General features: G+C 46.6%; 1 protein-coding gene across 1 annotated transcript in view; it reads right to left on the bottom strand.

Annotated features, from left to right (window-relative positions):
* Positions 1 to 25,018, bottom strand: part of TSNARE1 (t-SNARE domain containing 1) — a 275,941-nt gene that overhangs the window by 164,880 nt on the left and 86,043 nt on the right. Inside the window, exon 7 of the mRNA XM_040070046.2 lies at positions 24,466 to 24,548. Within this exon, the coding sequence (XP_039925980.1) occupies positions 24,466 to 24,548 (83 nt within the window). The remainder of the gene's footprint in view (positions 1 to 24,465; positions 24,549 to 25,018) is intronic.

Genomic DNA, 25,018 nt, shown 5'->3' with positions numbered 1-25,018 from the left:
ACTATTGTCTGGGAGACTTTTCTTCTCATGAGCCCCTGATTAGGGTTTTTCTTTTCCTCATAAAGTCCTGTACCAGGGTTAAAAAATGAACGGAACTTAAAGATTTTTGATCTTTAGAGATGAGTATTCAATTTCTTATCTCAAGGTCCTCATGTCACCAACACCTAGCTTAGTGCCCTCGAAAACACAGCTGGTAAGAACACCAGCCAGAGAATTCCAAGGTCTTCTAAAGGTTTCTGGTCCAATTAACTCTTAAAACGTACTATGTTTACAGTTTTGTGCCAATAATCGCTACCTATTCTAAACACTCAATTTCTGCATCAAACCCATTCTACCAATGTCTCTGTGCCACCATCACAGCATAAAATGGAGTAGAAGAAGAAGAAGAAGAGGAAAAAGAAGAAGAATAAGGAGAAAATGAGGCACAGCCCAAAATCCTCCATCTTGCTCTCATCTATTTCCATACTAAAAACCCAAAACTACAAATTTTCACCCTGTGACAAACTAAACTTTTATTTATTTCAAATCTTCATTGCTTTTAATTCTTCTCTAAGTGTTGGAGGTTTTTCCTATGGACTAAGGTCAAAAGCAATGCTTTTCTGGGATCCCAGCCAGGGTCTTGGACCCCCCAGGGCAGCTCGAGGGATTTTCCACGTGCCCTGGACTCCAACAGTTGTCTGGTGTGTTGTTACATTTGAAGTTACACAGGCTTTTACAGGCTACTCAGGTAACTTCCTGATGCTGCTCTACCCCTGGAATATCCCTCCCCACTACTCATCTTGCTCCAGGTAGGTTCAACAACTTGGGATCAGCCTTTTCTCCCAGGCAGTTACGGACAGAACAATGGAAAACAGCCTTGAGTCATGCCAGAGAAGGTTTTGGTTGATATTAGGAAAAAAGTCTTCACCGAAAGAGTGGTTAAACATTGGAACAGGCTGCCTAGGAAAGCAGTGGAGTCACCATCCCTGGAAGTGTTCAAAAGATGAGCAGATGTGGCACTCTCTGATATGGTTTAGTGGGCAAGGTTGAATACTATGCTTTAGTATTTGGTCAAAGGTTGGACTCAGTGATCCTGGAGGTCTTTTCCAACCTCAATGATACAGTGATTCTGTGAAAAATAAGCCTTCCCTTCCATCTTCAGCAGGTGAATCCTTTTCTTATTGCTCTCCATCAATAGACCTGAAATAGGTTTTTTTGCCTTTATTATGAGGAAGTTCTGCTGACTCCTTACCTGGTCTTCAGGGATTGGAACTGCATTTAGGAGATGGAACAGTCATGAGGCAAAGCTTTACAAGTTTATGCCTGTTTCTCTTTGAAGAGCCATCTGTGGATGGCTACACAGGGACCAACATTTTATTCATTTATTCATTTATTCATCTGTGCAAACAAAGCAGGTACACCAGAATTTTTTTGTCTGCTTGAGAATACCAACTCAACAACCTCGTTCTGTTGTTCAATCCTAATTAGCTTTGGATGCCAAAATGCAAGGAAGACCAGGGAAAAGCAATAAAGCAACACCCATGCTGCCTGTCACTGAAGGTGGTGCTGCTGAAAAAGTCTGGGACACGGGTTGGAGACGTAATCCAGTTCCTGGTGTCCTTTGGGTGTTCCTGGCAATGGTGATGGATGCAGCAGGCTGATTGCCACAGCCAGCAGGCATTTCACTACGTCTGGGGCTGGGGAGAGAGCAGACAATGTCCCTCCGCTGGTGCAGAAGCATGGTCAGAGTAGGAGGTGTATTCTGCTTTCTTTCTACCAGGTTACTCCTTCCCAATTCCATGATGATTCTCCAGATTCACGGCAATGACACCGAAAGCGGGCTATGACTTGGTGGCTCTTTTGCTGCATGCGGAAAAGCACTCCAAGTATTTAGAGAGCAACTTAAAAAAAAAAAAAAAATTAAAAAAAAAAAAAATTAAGCTCAACTTTGTATCTCACATCATTCTGCTGCTTTGTATTTCTCTGTGCTCTCATTTCCTGCTGCATAGATCAATCTGCTGCCTGGTCTTGGGCATGCTGCTCTCATTTCCAAATCCTTGGACTTTCAGGTCTTACTTTATGGCTTGCTGCTGATCCTCTGCTATGTTTAAATCCTCTCTAAATGCAATACCCAGAATTCAATGTCTTCCCTGCCAACACAATTCAGCTTTATACAAGCAGTACCTATATTCAGCATTCTTTTTCTCTCTACAGTGAATTTCCAGGATGATACAGAAATATGTCATCTCTCCTTTGTCCTCCAGCATATCTGCTCCTAAAAGTTGTGAATTCTAGTTGCCATTTTTAGAGGCTTTCAGATAATTAATGACCATCACATTTGTGATCATGGTGGAAAAGACTGGTTTTCATGTGTTATTGGGGATTACTCTCTATCAGAGCCCAAGGGTCCAAGTAGTGATTCAGTCCCCTCTTCATCTTGACTCTATTATCTCTTTTAGCACAAAAACCCCCCAAACCCACTCTTATTAAATTAAGAATTCCTTTTGGCCGTGGAAAAGTAGCATCAGTAGCTACTCAATATCTTTACTGGACACACCACAGCTGTTTCAAAATCTATGGGTCAAAAAATGTCTATTCTGTTTATAAATACAGCCCCCCAAAAAAATTAGAAAAAAAACCCCAAAAAGGCACTGGATCAAACATGGAGCACACCAAGTTCATCTCTGCCTAGACCATCAGAAAGAAAATTTAGGTTGCTCATGACTCACAGCACAAATACCAGAGTTGGTGAACACCGGGCTCAGCTTTCTCAAGAACAATTCTAAGTGATGAGTAAGTTTATGCATCCCTGAGAGAATTTTTATTTTGAGTTGCCAGGGAGCTCCAAGCCCAAGCTGCTCTTCCAGGGAGGGCAAGCCAAGAAAGGGGGTGACAGGAAGGGGAGCTGGGGCAGCAGCCTCAACACCAAGGGCTCGGTCCCACAGAACCCAAGCAAGAGCAGAGCAGGTCCCGTGACAAAAAACAGGGTCAGCCCAAGGGTCAGGCACCTCCAGAGAGGAGATAAGGGAGATGCAAGGCCAAGAGAGAGAGACAAATGAGTGAACTGGGTGGGGTCAGCACTGTGCATGGGCAAGACGGGCAGAGTAATGGCAGAGCTCAGGCAGGGACTGAATCTCAGTTTATCTCCCAGGCAAAGCAGTGCTGCTCCCATGGAGGCATCTCACAGCTCTGTAACCCAAGGATGCAGAGGAGTGTATCTCAGACCTGGCCTAAATCACAGTCATACAAAACCCTGGGGCAAGGGGAAAATAAGCAAAGAGAGTCTGCGCACAAACTTTGGTGCAAAGTAGCTGCTTCTGTGCTCATAACTCAAAGAGGGATGAAGTAGAGGCACAAGTGGTGACTCCTCATCATCCATACAATTTTTTGGGTGCGGCTTTGTCCTGCTCTCCCAAGGAATGACCCAGGCCCTGTGTAGCAGGTGGCAGTGACCTTTCCCAGTGGAGCGTTGGGATGCTGTCCTCTTTCTGCACAGGAGATGTCCCTGCTCATCTCAGGGGGTTGGATTAGGTGACGTTTAAAGGTCACTTCCAACCCAAACCATTCTATGTTTCTGTTTCATAATTTAATCATGAGGACATAACCAGGCCTTGGATTCATAGGACAGCCCCCGGCCTTATTTAATTCAGCAGTAGGGTTACATTCCCTCCTGAATTCTACCATTACTTTCATTTCCTCTCTTCCTATAAATCCTCCTTATTTCCAGCCCTGATGTTAATCAAACATAACCAGAACTCAGAATTCCAACAGCTTGTTAAAGTGAAATGTGGTGATTATTTGTTACCCTTAAAGGAGAGTACAATGCCAGCTCCCACAAATGTCAAATCAATGCCTGTGTGGCTCATCTGCCTCATCCAAAGGACTGCTGAGGACACCCACCATTATTTTATTGACTACACTTCTGTGGAAATAATTTGGAGAACAAATCTGGGACACCTGGAAGCCATGTAGAAAATACTGGGATAAAGTGATTTATGGGATTTAATGGCTTTAAGCCGAAGGAGGTCTGGATGAGATGTTAGGAAGAAATTCTTCCCTGTGAGGGTGATGAGGTCCTGGCATGGTGTGCCCAGAGAAGCTGTGGCTGCCCCATCCCTGGAAGTGTCCAGGGCCAGGCTGGACAAGGCTTGGAGCAACCTGGGACAGTGGAAGATGTCCCTGCCCATGGCAGGGATTTGGAACTGGATGATTTTTAAGGTCCCTTCCAACCAAAGGAATTCCATGATTCCATGACTTGTCCCCAACAGCCAGTCTAAGCAGAGCTGACAGAAAATGTTGAGTCTCATCACCTTTGTCAAACTAAATCAGCGATTTTGGTCCCTAAAGCAGTTTCCCAACAGGAACACGTTTCTTTGGAGAGGAGAAGGCAGGGAAGGAGGAGAGGGTGAGAATGAAAACCAAAGAATTATTCACAGCTGCAGCAATTTCTGATTAGATAATGATGGTTTGTGATACAATATGAACATGTCCTGTTTACACTGGACCTTGCAGTGTGATCTGACAGGCAACAGTAAAACCAATTACACAAACACCGTTCCTGAAATGTTTCACTTGATATTGTTACAGATATCCAGTGCTAGAGACTCTAAAATCTCCCCAGAAAGTATTTCAATCTCCTTATCATTAAACAGCTTTTCTTAATATCAACCCTGATTCTTTCTTGCTGCAGCTTAAGTCCATTACTTCTTGTTCTTCCCAGCTGTAATAAACAAAAAACCCCAGTGATTATTCTTTTCCTCTGTGCAGCAGACTTTTATATACCAAGAAACCTTTATCTTCAACTCTATCTTTTCTTTTTTAGCTTAAGCAACTCTTTTTGTAATCTTTCCTCACCAGCCTGGCTTGGCAGCTCTCGGATCACTCCTGCTGCTTTCCCATGCCCTCAGTAACTGCCCCCTGCCTCAAAGGGAGTGCCCAGCACCAGACAGAAGATTAAAGTGGCCCATTCTAATGTGATGAAGACTCATACAAAAGCCACATTAGGATTAATTTATTTAATAGAGAATTGAATTAATTAAAGCCGCATTAAAGTCAAATTAATTAGAGAATTATTTTTTGAGGAAACTAAAGCTTGTGTTCTCAACCCAGGCATAATAAACTGCCCTGCGATGGGATCTCTCCAACTCAGTGCGGCTCACTCCCACCTAAAGACAAACATCTGGATATGAGCTGTCATGTGGGATCTGGCACATTCACACAGACCTAAGGGATGTGGCACAGGCCGTGTTTGAGGCTGGAACAGACCCCATAGTCTGGGGGATCCTATGGAACCACTGATCCCATCTTTCAGCAGTCATATGAAATCAAAATGCTCCCTAGATCTCTGCTGAGGATGTAGGGTGCTTTGGCAGCACAGCCAGTGATTAATTCCTAATTTGGAGACACCCAGACTTGGTTGAGGTGGATCCCACCTCATGCATCAGCTGAGCTGTAATCAATTCCACGTTCATGATCATTGTTTGTGGCAAAGAAAAGCAGCACTTAGATTTTTTTCTGCTTGAGATGTAAGGAAGCCATGCTGACAGTCACCAAATATTAGTTTTAATTGTTTCTTCACTAGTTTCAGATCTATTTAAGTCTTGCCTGGATGGGGAGAAACATGGCCTAGCATTAACAAGATTGGAACCTCTCAAACTAGAGCAAGATTAGCATCCTTATACTACTCAATATTCCATAATAAACCCTTTTAAAGGCACAGCTGGGAAGAGTGGGGAAAGCTTGGAGAATGTGAGTAGAATTTAAGATTTCTCTGCTTAGAAAAAAATAAACTTACCTGCACGCTCATGAATTCTCCCCAGTCCTATTAAATCAGCAAATGTGATCTGTGTAGTGGAAAAAGCTCTATTCTCTTTCTGTTAACGTGCCTTTGACATCAGTGAAAGCCTGAAGTTACAGATTATTCCTTTTCCTTTAAACTCTTAACCAAAAAAAACCCCAACATTTCAGAGAAAAGGTAATATCCACTGGGACAGACTCTAAAGAGGAAAGATAAATACAAATAGAGTTTATTTTACTTTTTATATATGTCAAGTCTATGTAAGAAAAATGTCTTCTACAGTAAAAAGAACTGATGCAAGAATTGTGTTTGTAAATGGACAGCACTGTTGTCTGTAAAAATGAAGAAAGATATGTTGTGGCTCACTAGACAGAAAAGAAAAAAAAAAAAAAAAACTATGAAGAATATACCCAAACCCACTAAAAATAGATCAAATACAGCACTTACTGTTATATAAAAACCATAACAAATTTTTGACCCACCTGGTAAATTGTTTTTCCTAGAGTCATCATAAAAAAAAGTAAAAATGAAGTTGTGCTTTATGAAGAGGAGCATGTTCCTGTAGATGTTTCCTAGCCTCCTAAATTCATTCCACAGAAAGCCTTAATCCCTTCATTCCCCCGCAGGGAATATTGGAATGACTGAATCTTGTCAAAGGCTTGAGCTGCGAATCCTGAACTCATGACAAGGTGTGAGGAAGAACAAAACAGAGAGACACCAGAGCTGGCCATACAAGAACAAGCTTCTCCTACAAATCTTCTAAACAAGGACAACCCTCATGTGATAGAATTTAGAGAATATTTCCCTGAAGACCAGGAAGTCAAGTGTCTCTCTGTCGAAGGAAATCCTTTCTGCTCACAAAGAGAGACATGCAGTGACTCTTTCAAAGTGAAACGAAACCCCGAATTGTCCCACCCAGCGCAGAACTCCTTGCTTTTCATTAATTTCAAAATGTTTCCAAGAGCTTTACGTGTTGCTGAAGTCAGATTTAGAAAGGCTATAACTAACTCTCTTTTCTCCTCTTGAGCACAAGCTGAACACAACAATTCCCATTCTCCACTTCTGATAGTGCCAGGCCACAACCCGAGAGCTGTGCTAAAAAGGTGCCCTACCGGGCCTGCAATTTCTTTCAGGAATATGGAAAACACTTTTGATTGAAGTGCTTCCAGCCTTTGTCAAAATGGAAATAAAAGCAATTTCATTTTCTGTAGCTTTTTTTCTCCTTACATATCATTTTCCCTTCGTGGTCAAGACAGTTATTAAAGCACAACAGGGGAATAATCATTTACTTTCTCAGCTACTTCCTGACTATTGGAGATGCCCCAGGTTCTTTGCAGCATTTAAACACAACTGGCACAGGTGACACGTGATTTGAGGAGGAACAACAGTCTTCCATAGCAGAAGCCAGAAAGGCAGCAGGATTCCCTACTCAGTACAAAAGGATAATAAATATCAGCTTTTAGGCAAAAAAGTCAAACTCTCCCTGTCTAGTAAAGTGGTTTTTTGAAGGTACTTGTCTATCAGCATGAAAGCAAGATGTTCACCTCCTGGGCAGTGTTCATCACAGTCTGAGGTACAATATCCAAGAGAAACAGGATGAACAATCTTCCAGAGGCATGGGAAAGGAAGATTAGCCTGTTCTCTTCCAGCTGCCTAAATGTTCAGTACCAAGTCTGACTGCAGGTCCCTTACATGTCCCTGTGGAAAGATGGACTGAAACTGGTGCTCAGCAAGTAAATCAAGTTAAAAATTAAGACACAGGAACTGGACTGTAAATCCCCACAATGGAATTTAACTATTAGTTTCCCTATGGCTTTGAAGACCAGTGTGGCACCTTTAGAGTCACCCAATGGTTTGGGATGGGAGGGACTTCAAAGATCATCTCGTTCCAAACCCCCACCATGTGCAGGGACAGCTTTCACTATCCCAGGTTGGTCCAAACCCCATCCAACCTGGCCTTGGACACTTCCAGGAATGGAACAGGTGATACGTGCCAAGGTCTGCACTCTCACAGTGAAGAATTTTGTCCTTATATCTAATATAAATTGACCCTTTGTCAGTTTAAAGCCATTTCCCCTCGTCCTGCCACTCCAGGCCTTTCTTAGAATTCCCTCTCCAGGTTTCCTGCTTGTTCCCGTCTGTTTCCCTTAGAGCCCTTGAGGGGGCTCTAAAGTCTCCCCAGAGCTTTCTCTTCTCCACACCCCCAGCTGTCCCAGCCTGTTTCTAGAGCAGAGGATCTCCAATCCTCTGAGCATCTTTGTGGCCTCCTCTGACTCACTGACACTTTAGTGACTTTACATGAAATACTTGAGGAGTGGTGGCACTGCCTGGACAGTGTCCCTGCGCCAGAAAGGAAAACAGAGCAGGAGAACACTGCTGCCTGCATGTGCAGATTTTCAGCAGAGGTTTCCAGTGCAAGCTCTGGCCAGCCTCGACCATTTTGCTGCTTGATGAGATGTGACAAGCTCACAGCCCAGTGCAATAACACTCCAGGCTACACAGCTGGGACTCAAGGATTCTTAAATTCTGTTCCTCATTTCCATGGACCCCAGGCAGGTATGCATCTCCAGTGATAATATTCCTAATTCCTTGGTATCCCTAGCCCATTAAAAGGTAAGTTTAATACAATTTCTCAAAGCTTTGACCTTTGAGCAGGGCAATTTATTATATGTGCTGCCACTGGGCACAAAGATAAGTGTAAGTGTGGTTTTCCAGTCAGTAACCAAGGATTTCCATTCGTTCCTCTGTTAAATGAGGCCATTAAGAGAAATGTAACTCACTGGTTTACGCTGCTGCTAGCAAGGGAAAATTGCTTTTTAATCTCTGACCCCTCAAAATGAAATTGTACCCTGGAAAGAGATTCTGTTAAACAAATGAATTAGAAAAACAAAAGACAGTCTGTGATTTCCTTCTGCCATCTCTGACTTGTCACAGATCAGACATGTTCAGAGCTTTCAAATGGAAAATTTTTGCCTTTGAGATACTGAATGCAGGCCATCACAATCAGTGTAACTGATATTCTTATAATAAGAATATTCTTAACTTGGAACAGCCCCAGTGCTGCATTCCACCAAGGTGAACAGTCATTAAAATCTGTGTCCTACTCATCTTCTCACCAGAGAAAACAGACTGATCACCAATGGCCCACCAAAAAACTTGCTCACAAGTCTTTCATATCACAACAAATCACAGAATGGTTTGGTTCAGGAGGAACCTTAAAGATCATCCAGCTCCAACCCCCTGCCTGGGCAGGGACACCTTCCACTACCCAGGTTGCTCCAAGCCCTGCCCAGCCTGGCCTTGGACACTTGCAGGGATGGGGCAGCCACAGCTTCTCTGGGCAGCCTGTGCCAGGGTCTCACCACCCTCACAGGGAAGAATTTCTTCCTAATTTCCAATCTAAACATGCAATCTGTCAGTTTAAAGTCGTTCCCCATTGTCATATCACTCTTCCCTTGTAAAAGTTCCTCTCCAGATTCGTGGTATCACCTTCCAGGTACCTCAAAGGCCACATTAAGTTCACGCTGGAGTCCTCTCTTCTCCAGGCTGAACCATCAGCATTCTCTCATCCTTTCCTCACAGGAGAGGTGCTCCATCCCTCCAAGCATGTTCATGGCCTCCTAGGGATTCCTTCCCTTCTCCATTCATGCCCCTTCCATTTCCTCCTTGAATGATTTGTGCTTAAATAAAAAATGAGCTCACAGTGGATAATTTTTATTTTACAATAAAGGATTAAAAAAAAAAAAAAAAAAAAGACTAAGCTACTACCTGAATCAGGCATCTCTCCCTTTTGGATGGTACAAACTAAGAGATGTTCAGCTGTGATTAAAAATGGCCTGAAATATTTTACCTTTACACACAAGAAAATGCAACTGCACAACATCCAAAAGCTCTAAACAACTCCTTTCTTAATAAATATTTGATCACATGGATCCATTATTTACAGAAAACAAAGAGAGTTTTAAGTAAATGTTGTGGCTCAGACCTTGCTGAGGTTAAGTTGCTGCATTCACACAGTTCATTTATCACACGGACTGGCGCTGGCTCAAACGCTGCTTCCCACCGAAAGCAGCTGTTTTGTAAATGGCTGCATTAAAATACAGTGAAAAAGCAGGCAGAGACAGAAGCTGCTTCAAAAATGAAGCACTCTAAAATTCGGAAAACTCAGCCCGCCATTCATAGGGAGCCAGTGAGCAAGGAAAAAAAGCAGGCAGAAGTTTTATCCCAACTGACCACTGCTGGTGATGGGGCTGAAGCAGGAGTCTGATGAGGAGCAGCTGAGGGAGCTGGGGGAGCTCAGCCTGGAGAAAAGGCAGCTCAGGAAGGACGTTTGCATTCTCTACAGCTCCCTGACAGGAGTGGGTAGCCAGGTCAGTGTCAGTCTTTTCGCCCAGGTAAAAAGTGACTTGTTAAGGGGAAATGGCCTCAAGTTGTGCCAGGGGAAGTTTGGGTCAGATATCTTCACTGAAAGGGTTGTTAACCACTGGAACAGGCTGCCCAAGGAATTGGTGAACATTCCTGGAGGCATTTAAAAAAACATCAAGATGTGGCATTTGTGGGCGTGGTTTAGTGGTGGACCTGGTGGTGCTGGGTTCATGGTTCGACTGGATAATCTTAGTAGCCTTTTCCAAGCTAAATGATTCTGTGATTATATTTAATCATTGAAAGCACTGCCCCAGACAGCTCTGTTTGCTGCCCAGAACATGCTGCAAGACAAAGAGAGCCTGAAGGAAGGGGCAGGCCTGCAGCAGCAAGGATTTTCTTCAAGGCTCTGTAGCAATACAGACCATGCTGGGGCACATCTGGCAGGAAATTCAGGCAAACATCTGTATGTGGGAGATTTTGAGCAACCTGGGCAAGGAGGTTAGTGGGATCATTGTGAGGGAATGGAATGCTTGAGGCAGCAGTCGTACTGGCAGCCATGCTTCAGCAGGGAAGGACTGGGAGGTTGCAAATGGGGGGAAAAAAAAAAAAAAAAAAACCAAAAAAAAACCCACAAACTTGATGGGAGAGGGAAAGGGTGGAATTAAAACAAGTGCAATGGGGGAGAAATTGCTTTGAAGCTGAAGAAATTCAGTGTGAGTGGGAAACCCAGGCAGAGGTTCCTGAGCTGACCTGGTATGAATGTGTTGCTGTGGACTGAGAGACAGAAAGTGGAGAGGGTCTGCAAATTGATTTGAGAGATTCAAGCAATTTGTGCAGAAATTCTTTTCCTAACTGGAGATCACGTTGCAGAACCATGAAGACTCTTTATGGTGGCAAAGTTTCTTTCTTCTGCTGAAGAGGAGGATTAAGGCTCAGTCACTTCAGTAATGGCTTTTGCTTGGAGTCCATACAGAGACCTGCGTTCCTACTGCAGCTTTAGTTCAGCTGCCATCACTTTGACAGGCAGGAACTGCCAGGAGAAGGAATAGCTCTGCAATCCCCCAAATGAAACTTCCTAGTGATAATTACCCAGGGGAGCTGCAAACTCAGCCACTCGCATCGTGGTGACACACACGGACAAACAGCAACATGAGGTTGATTGTGTTGAATCCTAGAAATTTGCAGTAGAGTGATGTTACACCTCGGTCACAAATCTGCCATGTGAGCACCCAGCCTTTTCTTGTCCTAGGAGATCACAGAATCACTGAATTAAAGAGTTATTTAAGTAGCAAAAGGCCTCTAAGCCCATCGAATCCAACCCTTGACTGATCACCACCTTGTCATCTAAGTGCCACATCCAGTCACTTCTTGAACATCTCTAGGGTTGGTGATTCCACCACCTCCCTGGACACCCCACTCCAATGTCTGACTTGGAAGGGTCCATGGAGAAATTTTTCCATGCAGAAATTCTCCTTCAGTCATTTCTCATCCTTTCACAGCTCTGTTGCCCTCCTCTGAACATGCTACAGCACCTTGATGTCTTTCTTGAGCATAGGGATCCAGATGATGCAGCTGAGGGAGCTGGGGTGGGAGAAAAGGAGGTTCAGGGAGCAGCTTCTTGCTCTCTAAAACTCTCTGAAAGGAAGGTGCAGCCAGATGGGGGTCAGTCCCTTCTCCCAGGTAAAAAGTGACAGGTTAAGGGGAAATGGCCTCAAATTGCATCAAGATAATCCAACCATGCTGGTCCCCCATGGCTTTGAAGTTGCTGGATGGCTGCTGCACACGTCAGGGTGCAACCATGCTGCCAGCTGGGTCTTAATTATAAAACTAAGGTTAAAATTATTTAGTGGCAGCAAAAGACAAGGTCTTAGAGCACATCCATAGTGAAGAGGAGGAGATGACCTTCATTGCCACAATATTTACAAGCAACAATTGCTTTGAGAGGCTGCCATGCCAAAAAATTTCAAAGACTCTGAAAAGGTGATTTTTGAAACTCAAATTTTCTTTAGTTGTTAAAACACTAGTGAGTTATTTCAGTGAAAGTTGAAGACAGCCCCTTATCAGTGGCCCCCAGGCAATGAGATCTCTGCAAATATCACAGATTTATGGGGATTTTTCTCCTCAGAGCTCCAGCGTTCAAAGTGCCTCTCTGTGTACCCATGAAAGCCAGACCCAGGAATTGCATTTTTTACTGGGAAAAAACCCCATTGTTCTTAGACTACACAAGTGAGTCACTGCACTTTGCAATGCCAGTGAACCCAAATCAGCTTGACTTCCACAGAGGATTTAGGGAAGGAAAGCAATCAGCATTAACTAGAGCAACACAAGCAGCTCTTCCAAAACAAATTAGCTTCAGCAGTCAGCACAGAGTCCTTCAGTCAGTGAGGCCAAGCTGAACGTGGGCCAAACTTCGCATAAGAAAAAAGAGCAACTGGTTTAATGTGTACCCGTGGTTTGCATTGGTTTCTTTTCTCAATCCACCTGCAGGAAGTTCTGAGCAAAGCGAGTTGAGCAAAGTAAAAGTGCTCATCTCCATGCAGCCATCCCTTTAGTGTGATGTCCAGCCCACCTAAACTAACCTCAAGGGCAGGCTGGGTGTCTAGATATTTCCTTTTTTCCCCAATAAAGAGACAGGTGGTAGGCATGGGATTAATTTTCCATTGAAATATTTGTGGTATAATTGATATAATCTCAATTTAAAGGACAAAGGAAAGAGCAAACTTGTCCTAGGAGGCGGCCACCAGACCTACCTATGTCAGGCATCTCCTGTGAGACAAGACAAGATGTGCTGAAAGCAGTTCCTCCTCATGAATCACAGAAAGGAGGTTTAGACACCTAAACACACATCACCACCAAACACACTCATATCTGGTCCAATAAATTCCTCTCTTCCAGGGAGCAATCTAACCCAGGTTAAAACTGGTGTTTCGAGATGGGTGGGATGAATCAGTTTCTGTGGGGACAAGGAAATTTCAAGAGGCAAATCTGGGCCGTTGGTATTAATAGCAGGAGTCACCATTCCTGCTCGAGGCCGGAGAGGAATGAGACCCCCACTGAAAAGAAAGAAATGAGACCCCTGAAAGAAAAGACTGAAAAGAAAGGCCTTGAAGCAAGACCAGTGCAGGAGATAACTTCTACTGGCTTCTCCCTGCCAGATTTGCTTGCCTCTCACTCATTTTTCAAACTTAGTTTTTCTAGTGAGAGTAGGATAAAAAATTGTCATATTTCTGTGACCAACAGGATTTTCATATGGAAAAAAAAAAGGTCTCTTTTTGGTAACAATATTCAACTCTTATTGCTTTCACCTGCATTTTGACCCTGTGTGTTCCCAGAGATAATGCACTGGCCCAGCTTAATTGTGACGTGTAGTAAAAATAAGTTTAAGCAGAAACAGTTATTTTCCAACTATAATTTAAAATGAAAGAAACAAAGAAAAAAAAATAAATATATATATATATATATCCCAAAGCTCTGACAGCTCCCACTAATCTTTTACAGTTTAGATGGGGCGCTCGAGAATTCACTCAAAGTAATAAAACTCTGCTGTTAGCACACAGATCTCAAGAGGAAGGAGCACCTTACAAAATTTAAAATGCGGACAAAGATGCTCATTGAGAAGTTTTTTGGTTTTTGTTTTTGGTTTTTTTTTTGTTTTTTTTTTTTTTAACACTCCTATCATTTCAGGGAACCTAAATGTCTTATTTTGTAGTACCTAAGGAATAACTATTTACTGGTTCTTTGTTTTGTTAATGTGCAGGTTGGGACTGGTTCTCCAAGTTGTATTGTTGAAGTGACTGCATGGGTTACATGCAAATATTGTGCTAAATAACCAGCCATTGAATCATCATTCCTGACAGAAATCCCTCCATTAAGTTCTACAGAAGGTCTTAAACTTGAATGTGTGGTGGTGTGAGAATTGTTTTTATTAAGTTATTAAGTTATTTTTGTAAGATTTTAAAGTTATTTTTATAATGGTTTAGTTCACTGTATACCCCTGTGTTCTGCATTGGTTTTCCCTTCTGCATCTGTTGTTTTGTCTATTGTAAAACCCGACGTTTTCTGTCATTCATCCCTTCCCTGCACCTGTCGCTGTCAATCCCCGCCCCCCCCCTCCTCGTGGTCGCCTGCCTGCCACTCAGAGACCCTTCCCTGGCTTCTAGAATCCTCCGGGAAGGGTGCCGAGTGATAGGCTGGGGCCCGGGAGACCCCCTCCCCTCATTTTGTGATTGGTCCCCAGTTCCATGGTTCACACCCCCGGTTAACCCCCCCGATCCCTGTGACTGGCTGACCGGTTGTCACCACCCCTGTTTCCACCCCACTTTAAAAGCTCGTGCACGCCTGCCCCCAGGGTCTCTTCTGGGCTGTGGGCCAGAGAGTGCTGAGCCCCGTGCTGCCTCTCCCCCTGAATAAAATCCTGTTTAACTGAGCCCAGAGGAGTCCGCCTTTTGATTAGCTGCCGTGGGTTGCATACGCCATCTGCTGGCCGTCGCTGAGAGGGGAACCAAGACCCACAGGGAGGAGGTGGCTCACCCGACTTGCCACTCCGACCTCACACGCTGCCGCGGCGCAGGAGACTGAGCTAGCCCGTGGCCGCGCTCATCAGCGCGAGGAACAGCACCGCGACAGCGGTTGGCGCCCAACGTGGGGCCCCCACCCTCAGGACACGAGGCGGACCCCGCGGCACGGACTGAGGCTACAAGAGCCTGAAGAAAAGTCCTTGGACGCCCCGCTACCCTTGGTCGAGCGGCTTCGTAGATCACGCTCCCAAGGGACGAAGAGGACAGCCTGAAGCGCCCAGCAGGTCCTCTTCAGGCAGCTAATCTCGAGACCCCAGGCTTTATCGCATCCCAGGAGGGGGTAAGCCTTCTTCGTGAGGGGGCTTACTTTCGGAGGGTGCTCCCGGTGTGGAGACCCTAATTTCGGGAGGGATCCTCCAGGAGTGGGGGGGATCCCAGGCTGCGCAGCTCGGGGGGGTGGTGGTTAGCCTCATCCCCCTGCGGATTACTCTCCTCGGGGTGCTCTTTTGTTCTTTTTCGTTTTGTAAACTTTAAGTTTCGGGCAGTTGTCTTTTGGGTGGAAGTGTCCACAGGGGTTTTAGACACTGCGATTTTATTTTTCGGTGCGGACCCCCCGGGTTTGGGTTTCAGGTTTTGCCCGGTTTTAGGGGAGTGACCTCCGCGTTCGTTTTCTGTTAAGTTTGCTTTTGTCTGGGTGTCATCGGGTGGGCAGCAGGCAAGGGGGATTTGTTAGGTGTCCCCAAGCCCCTGATTTTGGTTTCGGTTTCGGAGAGATGGGCGCAAAACTCTCCGCTGCCCAAAAAGGTGTGTATTATAGTTTTAAGTTGGTTGTGGAGCTCGCCCAGTTAAAGGTTTCGAGGGGCGAGCTCAAGGGGTTTGTGAGGTGGCTTTTCCTGCACTTTCCTCATGTGTCCCCGGAGCAGGTGTACAGCCCCAAGTTTTGGACGGTTGTACAAACCAAAATCCATAATTTGGCACTCTCAGGGGACAAACAAGTCTCCAAATTCCTCAGTTTGGCTTTGCAGCTTACAACTGCTGTTACACAAATGAATAGGAAAGTGCAGAAACAGCCACGTCCAAGAAAACCTGCCCTTTGTTCTCCCTGTCCCTCTGTCCCTTCTCCTTGTCCCCAGAAGGGAATTCTGAAGGGAGCAGCAGGACCCCAACCTGCTGGCTCAGGCTCCCCCAAGAATTCTCAACCCCCCCGCCCGGGCAGTCCTAGCCAGACTGCTCGGGGTTTCTTGGGCAGCCCTGGCCGGGATGCTCAAGAATTCCACCCTTCCCCATCTTACCCAGTTAATAAACCTCGTGTCAGATTTAGTCTAGCTGAGACTCCCCAACCACAAAATGGCTTCCCTACCCCTTATCCCCAAGATGGAGGAGACCGCATGGCACGGTCTTCCCCATCCCCCTACCCTCCTTCCTTCAATCCCTTTCTTCCTGCCCTTGATGAGCCCAACCCCTTCCTCTCCTCAGCCCCTCCTATCCCCCAAAAGACTCCACCCATGCTTCCTCCCTCTTCCAAGACCACTCCCACAGCTCCTCCCAGCTACTCCTCCCATGGGAACGCCCACATGACATCATCGGGTTCCCAAACCACGCCCCCTGCCGGAAGACCTGCCTCCTGGGCTTCTGGTTCCCACGCTCCCCCTGCTGGTTCCCACGCTCCCCCTGCTGGTTCCCACGCTCCCCCTTCCGGTTCCCACGGTCTGGGCCCGGAGGGGGCGGGGCCAGGGCCTGAGCCTGCAGGGATGCATGAGCCTTCCCCTGTTCCTTCGGTATCCCCAGTCGTTTATAAGGGCTCCCGAGGAGGGCAGCGGGTCCGAGCGATCCATCACCCGTTTCCCCAGTCCACCATCCGGGATCTGTGCAAGGCCCATCGAGATTATGGGCGGGACAGCCCCTATTTCAGGGGTTTGCTCCGTTCAGATCTCGATGCTGCTGTCGTTATTCCTGCGGACCTGAAGCAGCTGTTCTCCTGCCTGCTTGACTCAACAGAGTTCAAACTGTGGGTGGCAGCATGGAGGCAGCAACTCAGGGAGGCCTTGCCCAGTCTCCTCCGAGACCCGGAGACTGCGGTGGACGACAACGGGAACCCCCTCACTTTAGAACACCTTATGGGTGAGGGGAGATGGGCCGACCCATCGGACCAAACCTCAGATATCCCCATCAAAGCCCTCCAGATTGCCAGGGAGCATGCGGTCTCCGCATTTTTTGGAATGGTGCCAGACGGCCCAGTCGTACCCTATTACAAGATCATGCAGGGGGCCAAGGAAAGTTTCACTAAGTTCGTCGAGCGGCTCACCCGAGCAATCGAGGTGCAAGTAATGGAAGTGGCGGTAAGGGATGGGATCTTGAGGGAGATGGTGTTTGCAAATGCAAATAATATGTGCCGGAGTGCAATTCTGAGTCTCCCTCTGGACCCACCTCCGACCCTTCCAGATATGCTCAGGGTGTGTCAGCTAAAGGTCCCCTACATGCAGGGAAACGACCGGGAAGGGAAATCAATAACACCAAGAGTTTCAGCAGTGTCTGGCACCCAAGGACCGACACGCGGACCGTATGTGCCCCAGAAGAACCGGTGTCTAATCTGCCGGGAGCCCGGGCACTGGGCGAACACCTGCCCACTGCGGGATGCCGTTGAGGCCTTGAAAAAGAAAAGGGGGGAAGGCGGGGGGAGTGGGAACAGGGGAGGGTCGGGAGATAGCTCCCAACAGTTAAACTAAGGGGGGAGCGCAGGTCCGCCCGGCGCGAAGATAGAAATAGGGCGGACCGAGCAGCAGGGGAGGGGGAAGAAACATCTAGCGCCAATGATACGCTGCCTTTCACTGAGACAGACAATAATACCGGATGTGACACACCGAACTTGACATACAATACTGACCATGACCTTTCAAAGCCAATTTTAGTAACATCATCAAGGCATGAACCTTATCGGCTGCGGCTCACCGAAGCGCTCTATCTGAGGACGGCGGATTGGACCTTTCTTTCCATAAACACCAAAGAACAAGGAGCCTGGCCAGTCCAAGGAAAGGAGCTTGTCATCATCGGGGACTGTAAGTACACCCCGCAAGAGGTCGAGATTCTTCCAGGGGTTCTCGTCAACAACCCCAGAGATCTCGTCCTCTGGCTGCGCTGCACCCATCCACCCACATTTATTCCTAAGGGACAGGTGATCGCACAAATCATCCCTACCCGGGGACCGAACAACACCCCGGTGGCTTGCCCTGTGCAAGCCATCACTGAAGAAAGGCCCCGGGTAGACTGTGAGTTCAGGGTGGGCGGGGAAACAATTAACATCACTGGTCTTTTAGACACCGGGGCAGATGTGACTGTTGTGCCAGCCCAGGATTGGCCGTCACATTGGGCTCTGCAGGACGTGGCTGGACACGTTCAAGGTGTCGGAGGGTTGCAATTGGCGAGACAATCCAGGAGCATAGTGCAAATTAAGGGGCCAAAAGGACAATTAGCTAACATCCGTCCTTTTGTTTTAGATTATAAGGAGCCTCTGCTTGGCAGAGATCTCATGTCACAATGGGGGGTCAAAATTGACATACCCGACACCTCAGTGGAAATTTCCGCAGCGTCCATTGACGAGCGTCCCACCAAGAAACTTAATTGGCTGACGAACAAACCAGTTTGGGTGGAGCAATGGCCGCTTTCAAAACCTAAATTAAAAGCGCTCGAGGAGCTCGTGAAGGAGCAATTGGCCAAGGGCCACATTGTAGAAACCGACAGCCCTTGGAATTCCCCAGTTTTTGTGATTCAAAAGCCGGGGAAGGACAAGTGGCGGCTCCTTCAGGACCTCCGCCAAATTAATAATGTTATCGAAGACATGGGGTCTCTCCAACCTGGGATGCCTTCCCCGACTATGCTCCCCCAAAATTGGCAATTGGCTGTAATAGATATAAAAGATTGCTTCTTTCAAATTCCTCTGCACCCTGACGATGCCCCACGTTTTGCTTTCTCGGTTCCCACCATCAACCGGGAAGCCCCGAGGAGACGCTATCACTGGCGAGTTCTCCCGCAAGGGATGAAGAACTCACCTGTTATCTGCCAGTGGTATGTAGCCTCCTTGCTGTCCCCTGTCCGCGCAGCCGCGGGACAGGCCATCATCTACCGCTACATGGATGATGTCCTGGTGTGCGCCCCGAATGATGACATGCTTTCCCATGTGCTTGGTCTGACAGTCGATGCACTGGTTGCTGCAGGGTTTGAGCTACAGGAAGAAAAGGTTCAGCGGATGCCGCCCTGGAAGTACCTCGGGCTCGAAATCGGAAGGCGGACCATTGTTCCCCAAAAATTGGCAATTCGAACAAAAGTAAGTTCCCTTGCAGATGTCCACCAGCTGTGTGGGAGTTTGAATTGGGTAAGGCCCTGGCTAGGTCTCACCACCAACGACCTAGCCCCCCTTTTTAATTTATTGAAAGGGGGAGAGGAGCTGAGTTCTCCTAGGGCGCTTACCCCTGAGGCAGAAAAGGCTTTGGAAAAGGTGCAGGACGCTATGTCCAAAAGACAAGCTCACAGAATTGACCCAGAGCTTCCTTTCAAATTCATAATAATGGGAAAGTTGCCACACCTCCATGGGATGATCTTCCAATGGAAGAGCATCCCGAAGAAGGACCGTGAAGGGAATGATCCACTCTTGATCATAGAGTGGGTCTTCCTGAGTCATCATCGGTCCAAGAGGATGACCCGGCCACAGGAGTTGGTTGCTGAGCTGATCCGGAAGGCAAGGTTCCGGATCAGAGAATTGGCCGGCTGTGACTTCGAATGTATTCACATCCCAATTGGCTTGAGATCGGGCCAAATTTCAAAAGCTATGTTGGAGCATTTGCTTCAGGAGAATGAAGCACTCCAATTTGCTCTGGACTCCTTCACTGGGCAAATTTCTATTCATCGGCCTGCCCACAAAATTTTTAATTCGGAAACTAAATTTATATTATCACTCAAAGAGTTTCGCAGTAGGAGGCCGCTCAAGGCTCTAACCGTTTTTACAGACGCGTCCGGAAGGTCCCACAAGTCAGTTCTGACTTGGAAGGACCCTCAAACTCAGCAGTGGGAGGCTGATATTGCCGAGGTGGAAGGATCACCTCAAGTCGCTGAGTTGGCCGCTGTCGTTAGGGCATTTGAGCGGTTTCCCGAACCCTTTAATCTGGTCACAGACTCCGCCTATGTGGCGGGGGTGGTATCCAGAGCAGATCAGGCGATTTTACAGGAGGTGTCCAACATAGCACTTTATGACTTGCTCTCGAAATTAGTTAGATTGGTTTCCCACCGAGAGCAACCCTATTTTGTGATGCATACGAGATCACACACCGATTTGCCAGGGTTCATCGCAGAGGGGAACAGGAAGGCTGATGCCCTTGCTGCCCCCGCTGAGATGGCCCCCCTGCCAAACATCTTTATGCAGGCGAAACTCAGCCACCAGCTCTTCCACCAAAACGCGCCTGGCCTTGTTCGCCGTTTCCACCTTACGCGGGAACAGGCCAGAGCGATCGTGGCCGCGTGTCCATCATGCTCCCAGCAGGCTGTTCCAACTTTACATGCAGGGGTTAATCCCCGAGGGCTGAGGAGCTGTGAGGTGTGGCAAACGGATGTCACACACTTCCCACAATTTGGACGACAAAAGTATGTTCATGTATCTGTGGATACCTTTTCTGGAGCCGTGTTCGCCTCTGCCCACACAGGGGAGAAGGCCGGGGATGCCATAAAACACCTCATCCACGCCTTCTCCTTCATGGGCATTCCGAGGGAACTGAAAACCGATAACGGCCCAGCGTATAAATCCAGGGAGCTTCGTAGCTTCCTGCAGCAATGGGGGGTGGAGCACAAGACCGGCATCCCCCACTCCCCCACAGGCCAAGCCATGGTTGAGAGGACCCATGGGACCATCAAGCGTGTACTACATCAGCAGCAGAAGGTCCTCAAGACAGAGTCACCATCAGTCAGGCTGGCCAGAGCTTTGTTTACCATTAATTTCCTGAATTGTTCTTACGAAGGTCTCAATCCGCCCATCGTCCGGCACTTCGGTGCCAGCTCGCTGTTTGGGGTCAAAGAACGACCGCAGGTCATGGTCAGAGATCCTGGGTCTGGAGGGACAGAAGGGCCACACGATCTAGTCACGTGGGGACGTGGGTACGCCTGCGTGTCCACCCCCACGGGACCAAAATGGATTCCAGCTAAGTGGGTGAGGCCCTATGTTCCCAAAAGCCCAGGGTCTGGCAAAATCAACAGTCCGCAAGTCACCATGGCAGCGTGGAGGCGAAAAAGGAAAACATCGAATGAGGAGAGCTGAACATCAGCTCCGGGCGGAGTCATCCCTTTCCCTGCTGTTGTCAAATTTAAGTAACATATTTGTTTAGTGTCTTTCAGTTTTTCATAACAGCAACCCGAGCCGGATTCCCCGCTCCGAGGAGGTTCCACCTAGCCCTCGGAGCCTTGGCAACGCTCAGCCTGAGTCTCCCAGTCGTCGGATGGCTGGTCCACCAACCGAACAACTACACCACCATCCGACAAGTGACCAGCCTCAAAAGGGAGACCAAAGACTGGCTGGGCGGACTGTCTTCTAATTGGGGAATATCCGGTTGGGCTTCATCTATGATAAAACTGGGTTGCTGTGTTTGTTTGTTTTATTACTTGTTATCCTTGCTTTCGGACTTTTAAAAAAGATGTTGTATAATTTGGTTTCCGCCACCTCACACTCCCCCACAGTTAACTATGTCACCATGCCATCAGAAGAGGACCATGAGGAGGAAGGACTGGAGTTGGAAGAGGTGCTGGAGGGGACCCCAGAAGACGGAGAACGAAATCCGGATGAAGAAGAGCATGAACTGGGGTACCCAACGCAGCATCACTGACCTCCCTCCTCCGTTCCAGTCCCACTCCTCATGAAAAAACAAAAAAGGGGGAGATGTGGTGGTGTGAGAATTGTTTTTATTAAGTTATTAAGTTATTTTTGTAAGATTTTAAAGTTATTTTTATAATGGTTTAGTTCACTGTATACCCCTGTGTTCTGCATTGGTTTTCCCTTCTGCATCTGTTGTTTTGTCTATTGTAAAACCCGACGTTTTCTGTCATTCATCCCTTCCCTGCACCTGTCGCTGTCAATCCCCGCCCCCCCCCTCCTCGTGGTCGCCTGCCTGCCACTCAGAGACCCTTCCCTGGCTTCTAGAATCCTCCGGGAAGGGTGCCGAGTGATAGGCTGGGGCCCGGGAGACCCCCTCCCCTCATTTTGTGATTGGTCCCCAGTTCCATGGTTCACACCCCCGGTTAACCCCCCCGATCCCTGTGACTGGCTGACCGGTTGTCACCACCCCTGTTTCCACCCCACTTTAAAAGCTCGTGCACGCCTGCCCCCAGGGTCTCTTCTGGGCTGTGGGCCAGAGAGTGCTGAGCCCCGTGCTGCCTCTCCCCCTGAATAAAATCCTGTTTAACTGAGCCCAGAGGAGTCCGCCTTTTGATTAGCTGCCGTGGGTTGCATACGCCATCTGCTGGCCGTCGCTGAGAGGGGAACCAAGACCCACAGGGAGGAGGTGGCTCACCCGACTTGCCACTCCGACCTCACACGCTGCCGCGGCGCAGGAGACTGAGCTAGCCCGTGGCCGCGCTCATCAGCGCGAGGAACAGCACCGCGACAGAATGTTTCAGCATTGTTGACATTTCTGATTTTTCAATTTATGTATACATTCGTTGATGGACTAATAAAAACACTACATTGACTAATAAAAATATTGCATAAACACACACATGTTTATGTATGTACAAACAGTAATAAATAACAAATGTTTGTAAGCCAGCCTGCATTTACAGGATAATGACACTGTAACATAAGTAACAAGCAGACACACTCATGAATCAGCAGTTTAACATAAGAAGGAAAACCGCTCAGTAAGATTTAAGAAACAGTTCGCGCCTTCGATCCCTGAGCAGCACAGATGGAATTTAGAGTGTGTAAGGCTCTGGCAGCTCACCCACATGGCCTGATCACTCTCCCAAACCCATCCCAGATATTTCCAAAGCAGCCAAAGCCAGGCAAACCACCCAGAAGGATGACCTGTACTCACACTGCATTACCCAAATGTTCCTCCCTAGAGCATCCATGAGGGCTGTTTGGGTGTAAGATGAGCAGATATTACGGCACAGAACACATGAGGCATCGCCTGCAACTTTGACCGGCCCCAGGCCAGCAGGCCAGCCCTGGAACTGACTAAAATTAACCTCATTTTCTGTTCATGGTGACAGGGAGTGAGCTGGATTTACACGTATTTTTTCCAGTGATCCACACCCAGTAGGGCACAGGATAGTTCACTGTGCTGCACAGGAGATCTGGATTGCGATTTCCTTTAGCAGCCAAAGTTTTGTAAATGATATTTGTCATTACGGGCTGGTTTCAAGTGCAAGAGAGACTCTGTTTTCTCATGTACACCAATCGGTTCATATTTATGCCCTTGCCAGGGATTGACTTGCTAAAACTGGCTATTCCTCTATCCTGATGAACATATCTGAGGAAAAAGGGGCCTCCTGTCTGGGCAGGCTATTTCAGCAGCTCCTGCTAGATGAAGAAAGCGGAGCGTTTAGACTGTGCTGCATTTATTTTCTGCCTGACTCCTCTTTGACCTTCTTTGCCAAAGTCATCATTAACTCATTTGCAGCTTTGTAATCAGCTCCACAGTCAGGTCAAGTATTAAATTCATCCCAGCTTCATTTTAGACTTCATGTGGTATGTAACAAGTTATTTTCAAAGTGAATGCAGGATTACATGCAGGGCGACACACATTATCTTGAATATATATACATTAAAAACCAAAACGTAGCTGAAGACAGCGCTTATTTTCTGCAATATCGAAGTTCTACAAAATGCACTCTTATTACCCAAAACTGGGACAATGTGTTTCACCAGAAAATGAGCTATAGGTCATTTTAAACTCACATCATTCCATTACATCAGAGTAAAATGCCTGTGAGTCTTATTCCTTTGGTCTGGAGGTTTGCCCCAGAGATTCAGAGTTCACACTGTCCAAGGACCAACCAACAGGCACCATGTGCTCTCATGGACCTCAGCTACATTTTGTCAAAACTCCAGACACATGAAAATCACCAATTTATACTTAAGGAAAAAAGATAACTAGCATGTTTTTCTTCTGTCCATTGCAAAGCAGTTGATAACAATTTTTTCTTTGTTTGTTCCCCCACCCTCCTTCATCCCTAGAAAGTACTAACTAAAACCATCAAAGAGTTCTTTCTGGGCAAGCTGTTTTCAAAAAGATTAATGTTTGTGTGTGCATGTGTGTGTGTTTATATTTTATTCTTGCTCCAGTGAAGAAAAAACCAAAACAATTCACGAAAAAGCTCCCTCAAATTGCCTTTGAAAAGTGCTGAACACCACCGCCACAGCCATTATTCACCAACCACATCATGTTGTTTGACAACTCAAGTTGTTTTCTTAAAGTACTGTTGCCTGATTATAGGGAAACACACCAAACAGAAGCACATATGCACTTAAATGATGTGCTTTTTATGGTGTCTTTCCAAGAACAACAGTAGCTAATTGTTGACTTTACTACTGGGAAATGTCTGTTTAATATGCAGATCTCTTAATGACTACTCTAAAGCAAATTGTCTGTGCTAGGGTAATCTAATCATATATATATATTTATATATATATAAAAGTTTAGTTCCTACTTAGAATATGCTTTATCATCTTCCCAGATAGCACAAATCCAGTGGTGCACAGCTGCCAGGTGTTTTGTTTACTGTAAATACTATCACGGAGAGCATTTTTAGGATTTTTTTAGTCCCACTTACTTGGTGCTGACTTGCTTTTGCCAACTGCTCATTGGCTGATTCTACGTTAGAAGAAGAGGCCTCAATGTTGGCTTCGATGCTATCTGTAAATTAAAAGAAGATAATTACAGGGTACAAACCAAAAAAACAAAGGTTTTACCAACAGCATTTCAGCAATTTACTCATGGGCATGAAGAGAGGAGCAGTCTCTTGTTTCTGACCAGTAGTTCTGCAGGGAAGCAGGACCAACACCCCTTTTTGATGAACATCCAACCCATCAGTGAGAGGCAGGATGACTGGTGGCTCTCCACATGCCCCCTGACAGGACGAAGGTTGCCTCTCATCCCATTCCTTCTGAAGTCAATGGGAAGAGTGACAAGGAATTCAACGGAAAATGGCTCAAGACTGATAAATTTACTGGATTAAGTTATAGAAGGGACATGGCACCTGAAATTATCTTGTTATTAGAGCTCAGGGATAAGATTCATGTGGGTCCATGTGGGTTATTAGCCGTGCCCAGGTGTCTGTTGTTGATCAAATCATCTCAGACAATATCACAGAGAGAAAACACAGG

The sequence above is a fragment of the Hirundo rustica genome, chromosome 1, assembly GCF_015227805.2.
Source record: "Hirundo rustica isolate bHirRus1 chromosome 1, bHirRus1.pri.v3, whole genome shotgun sequence".
Lineage (NCBI taxonomy): Eukaryota > Metazoa > Chordata > Aves > Passeriformes > Hirundinidae > Hirundo > Hirundo rustica.
This window is presented reverse-complemented; position numbering and strand designations above follow the sequence as displayed.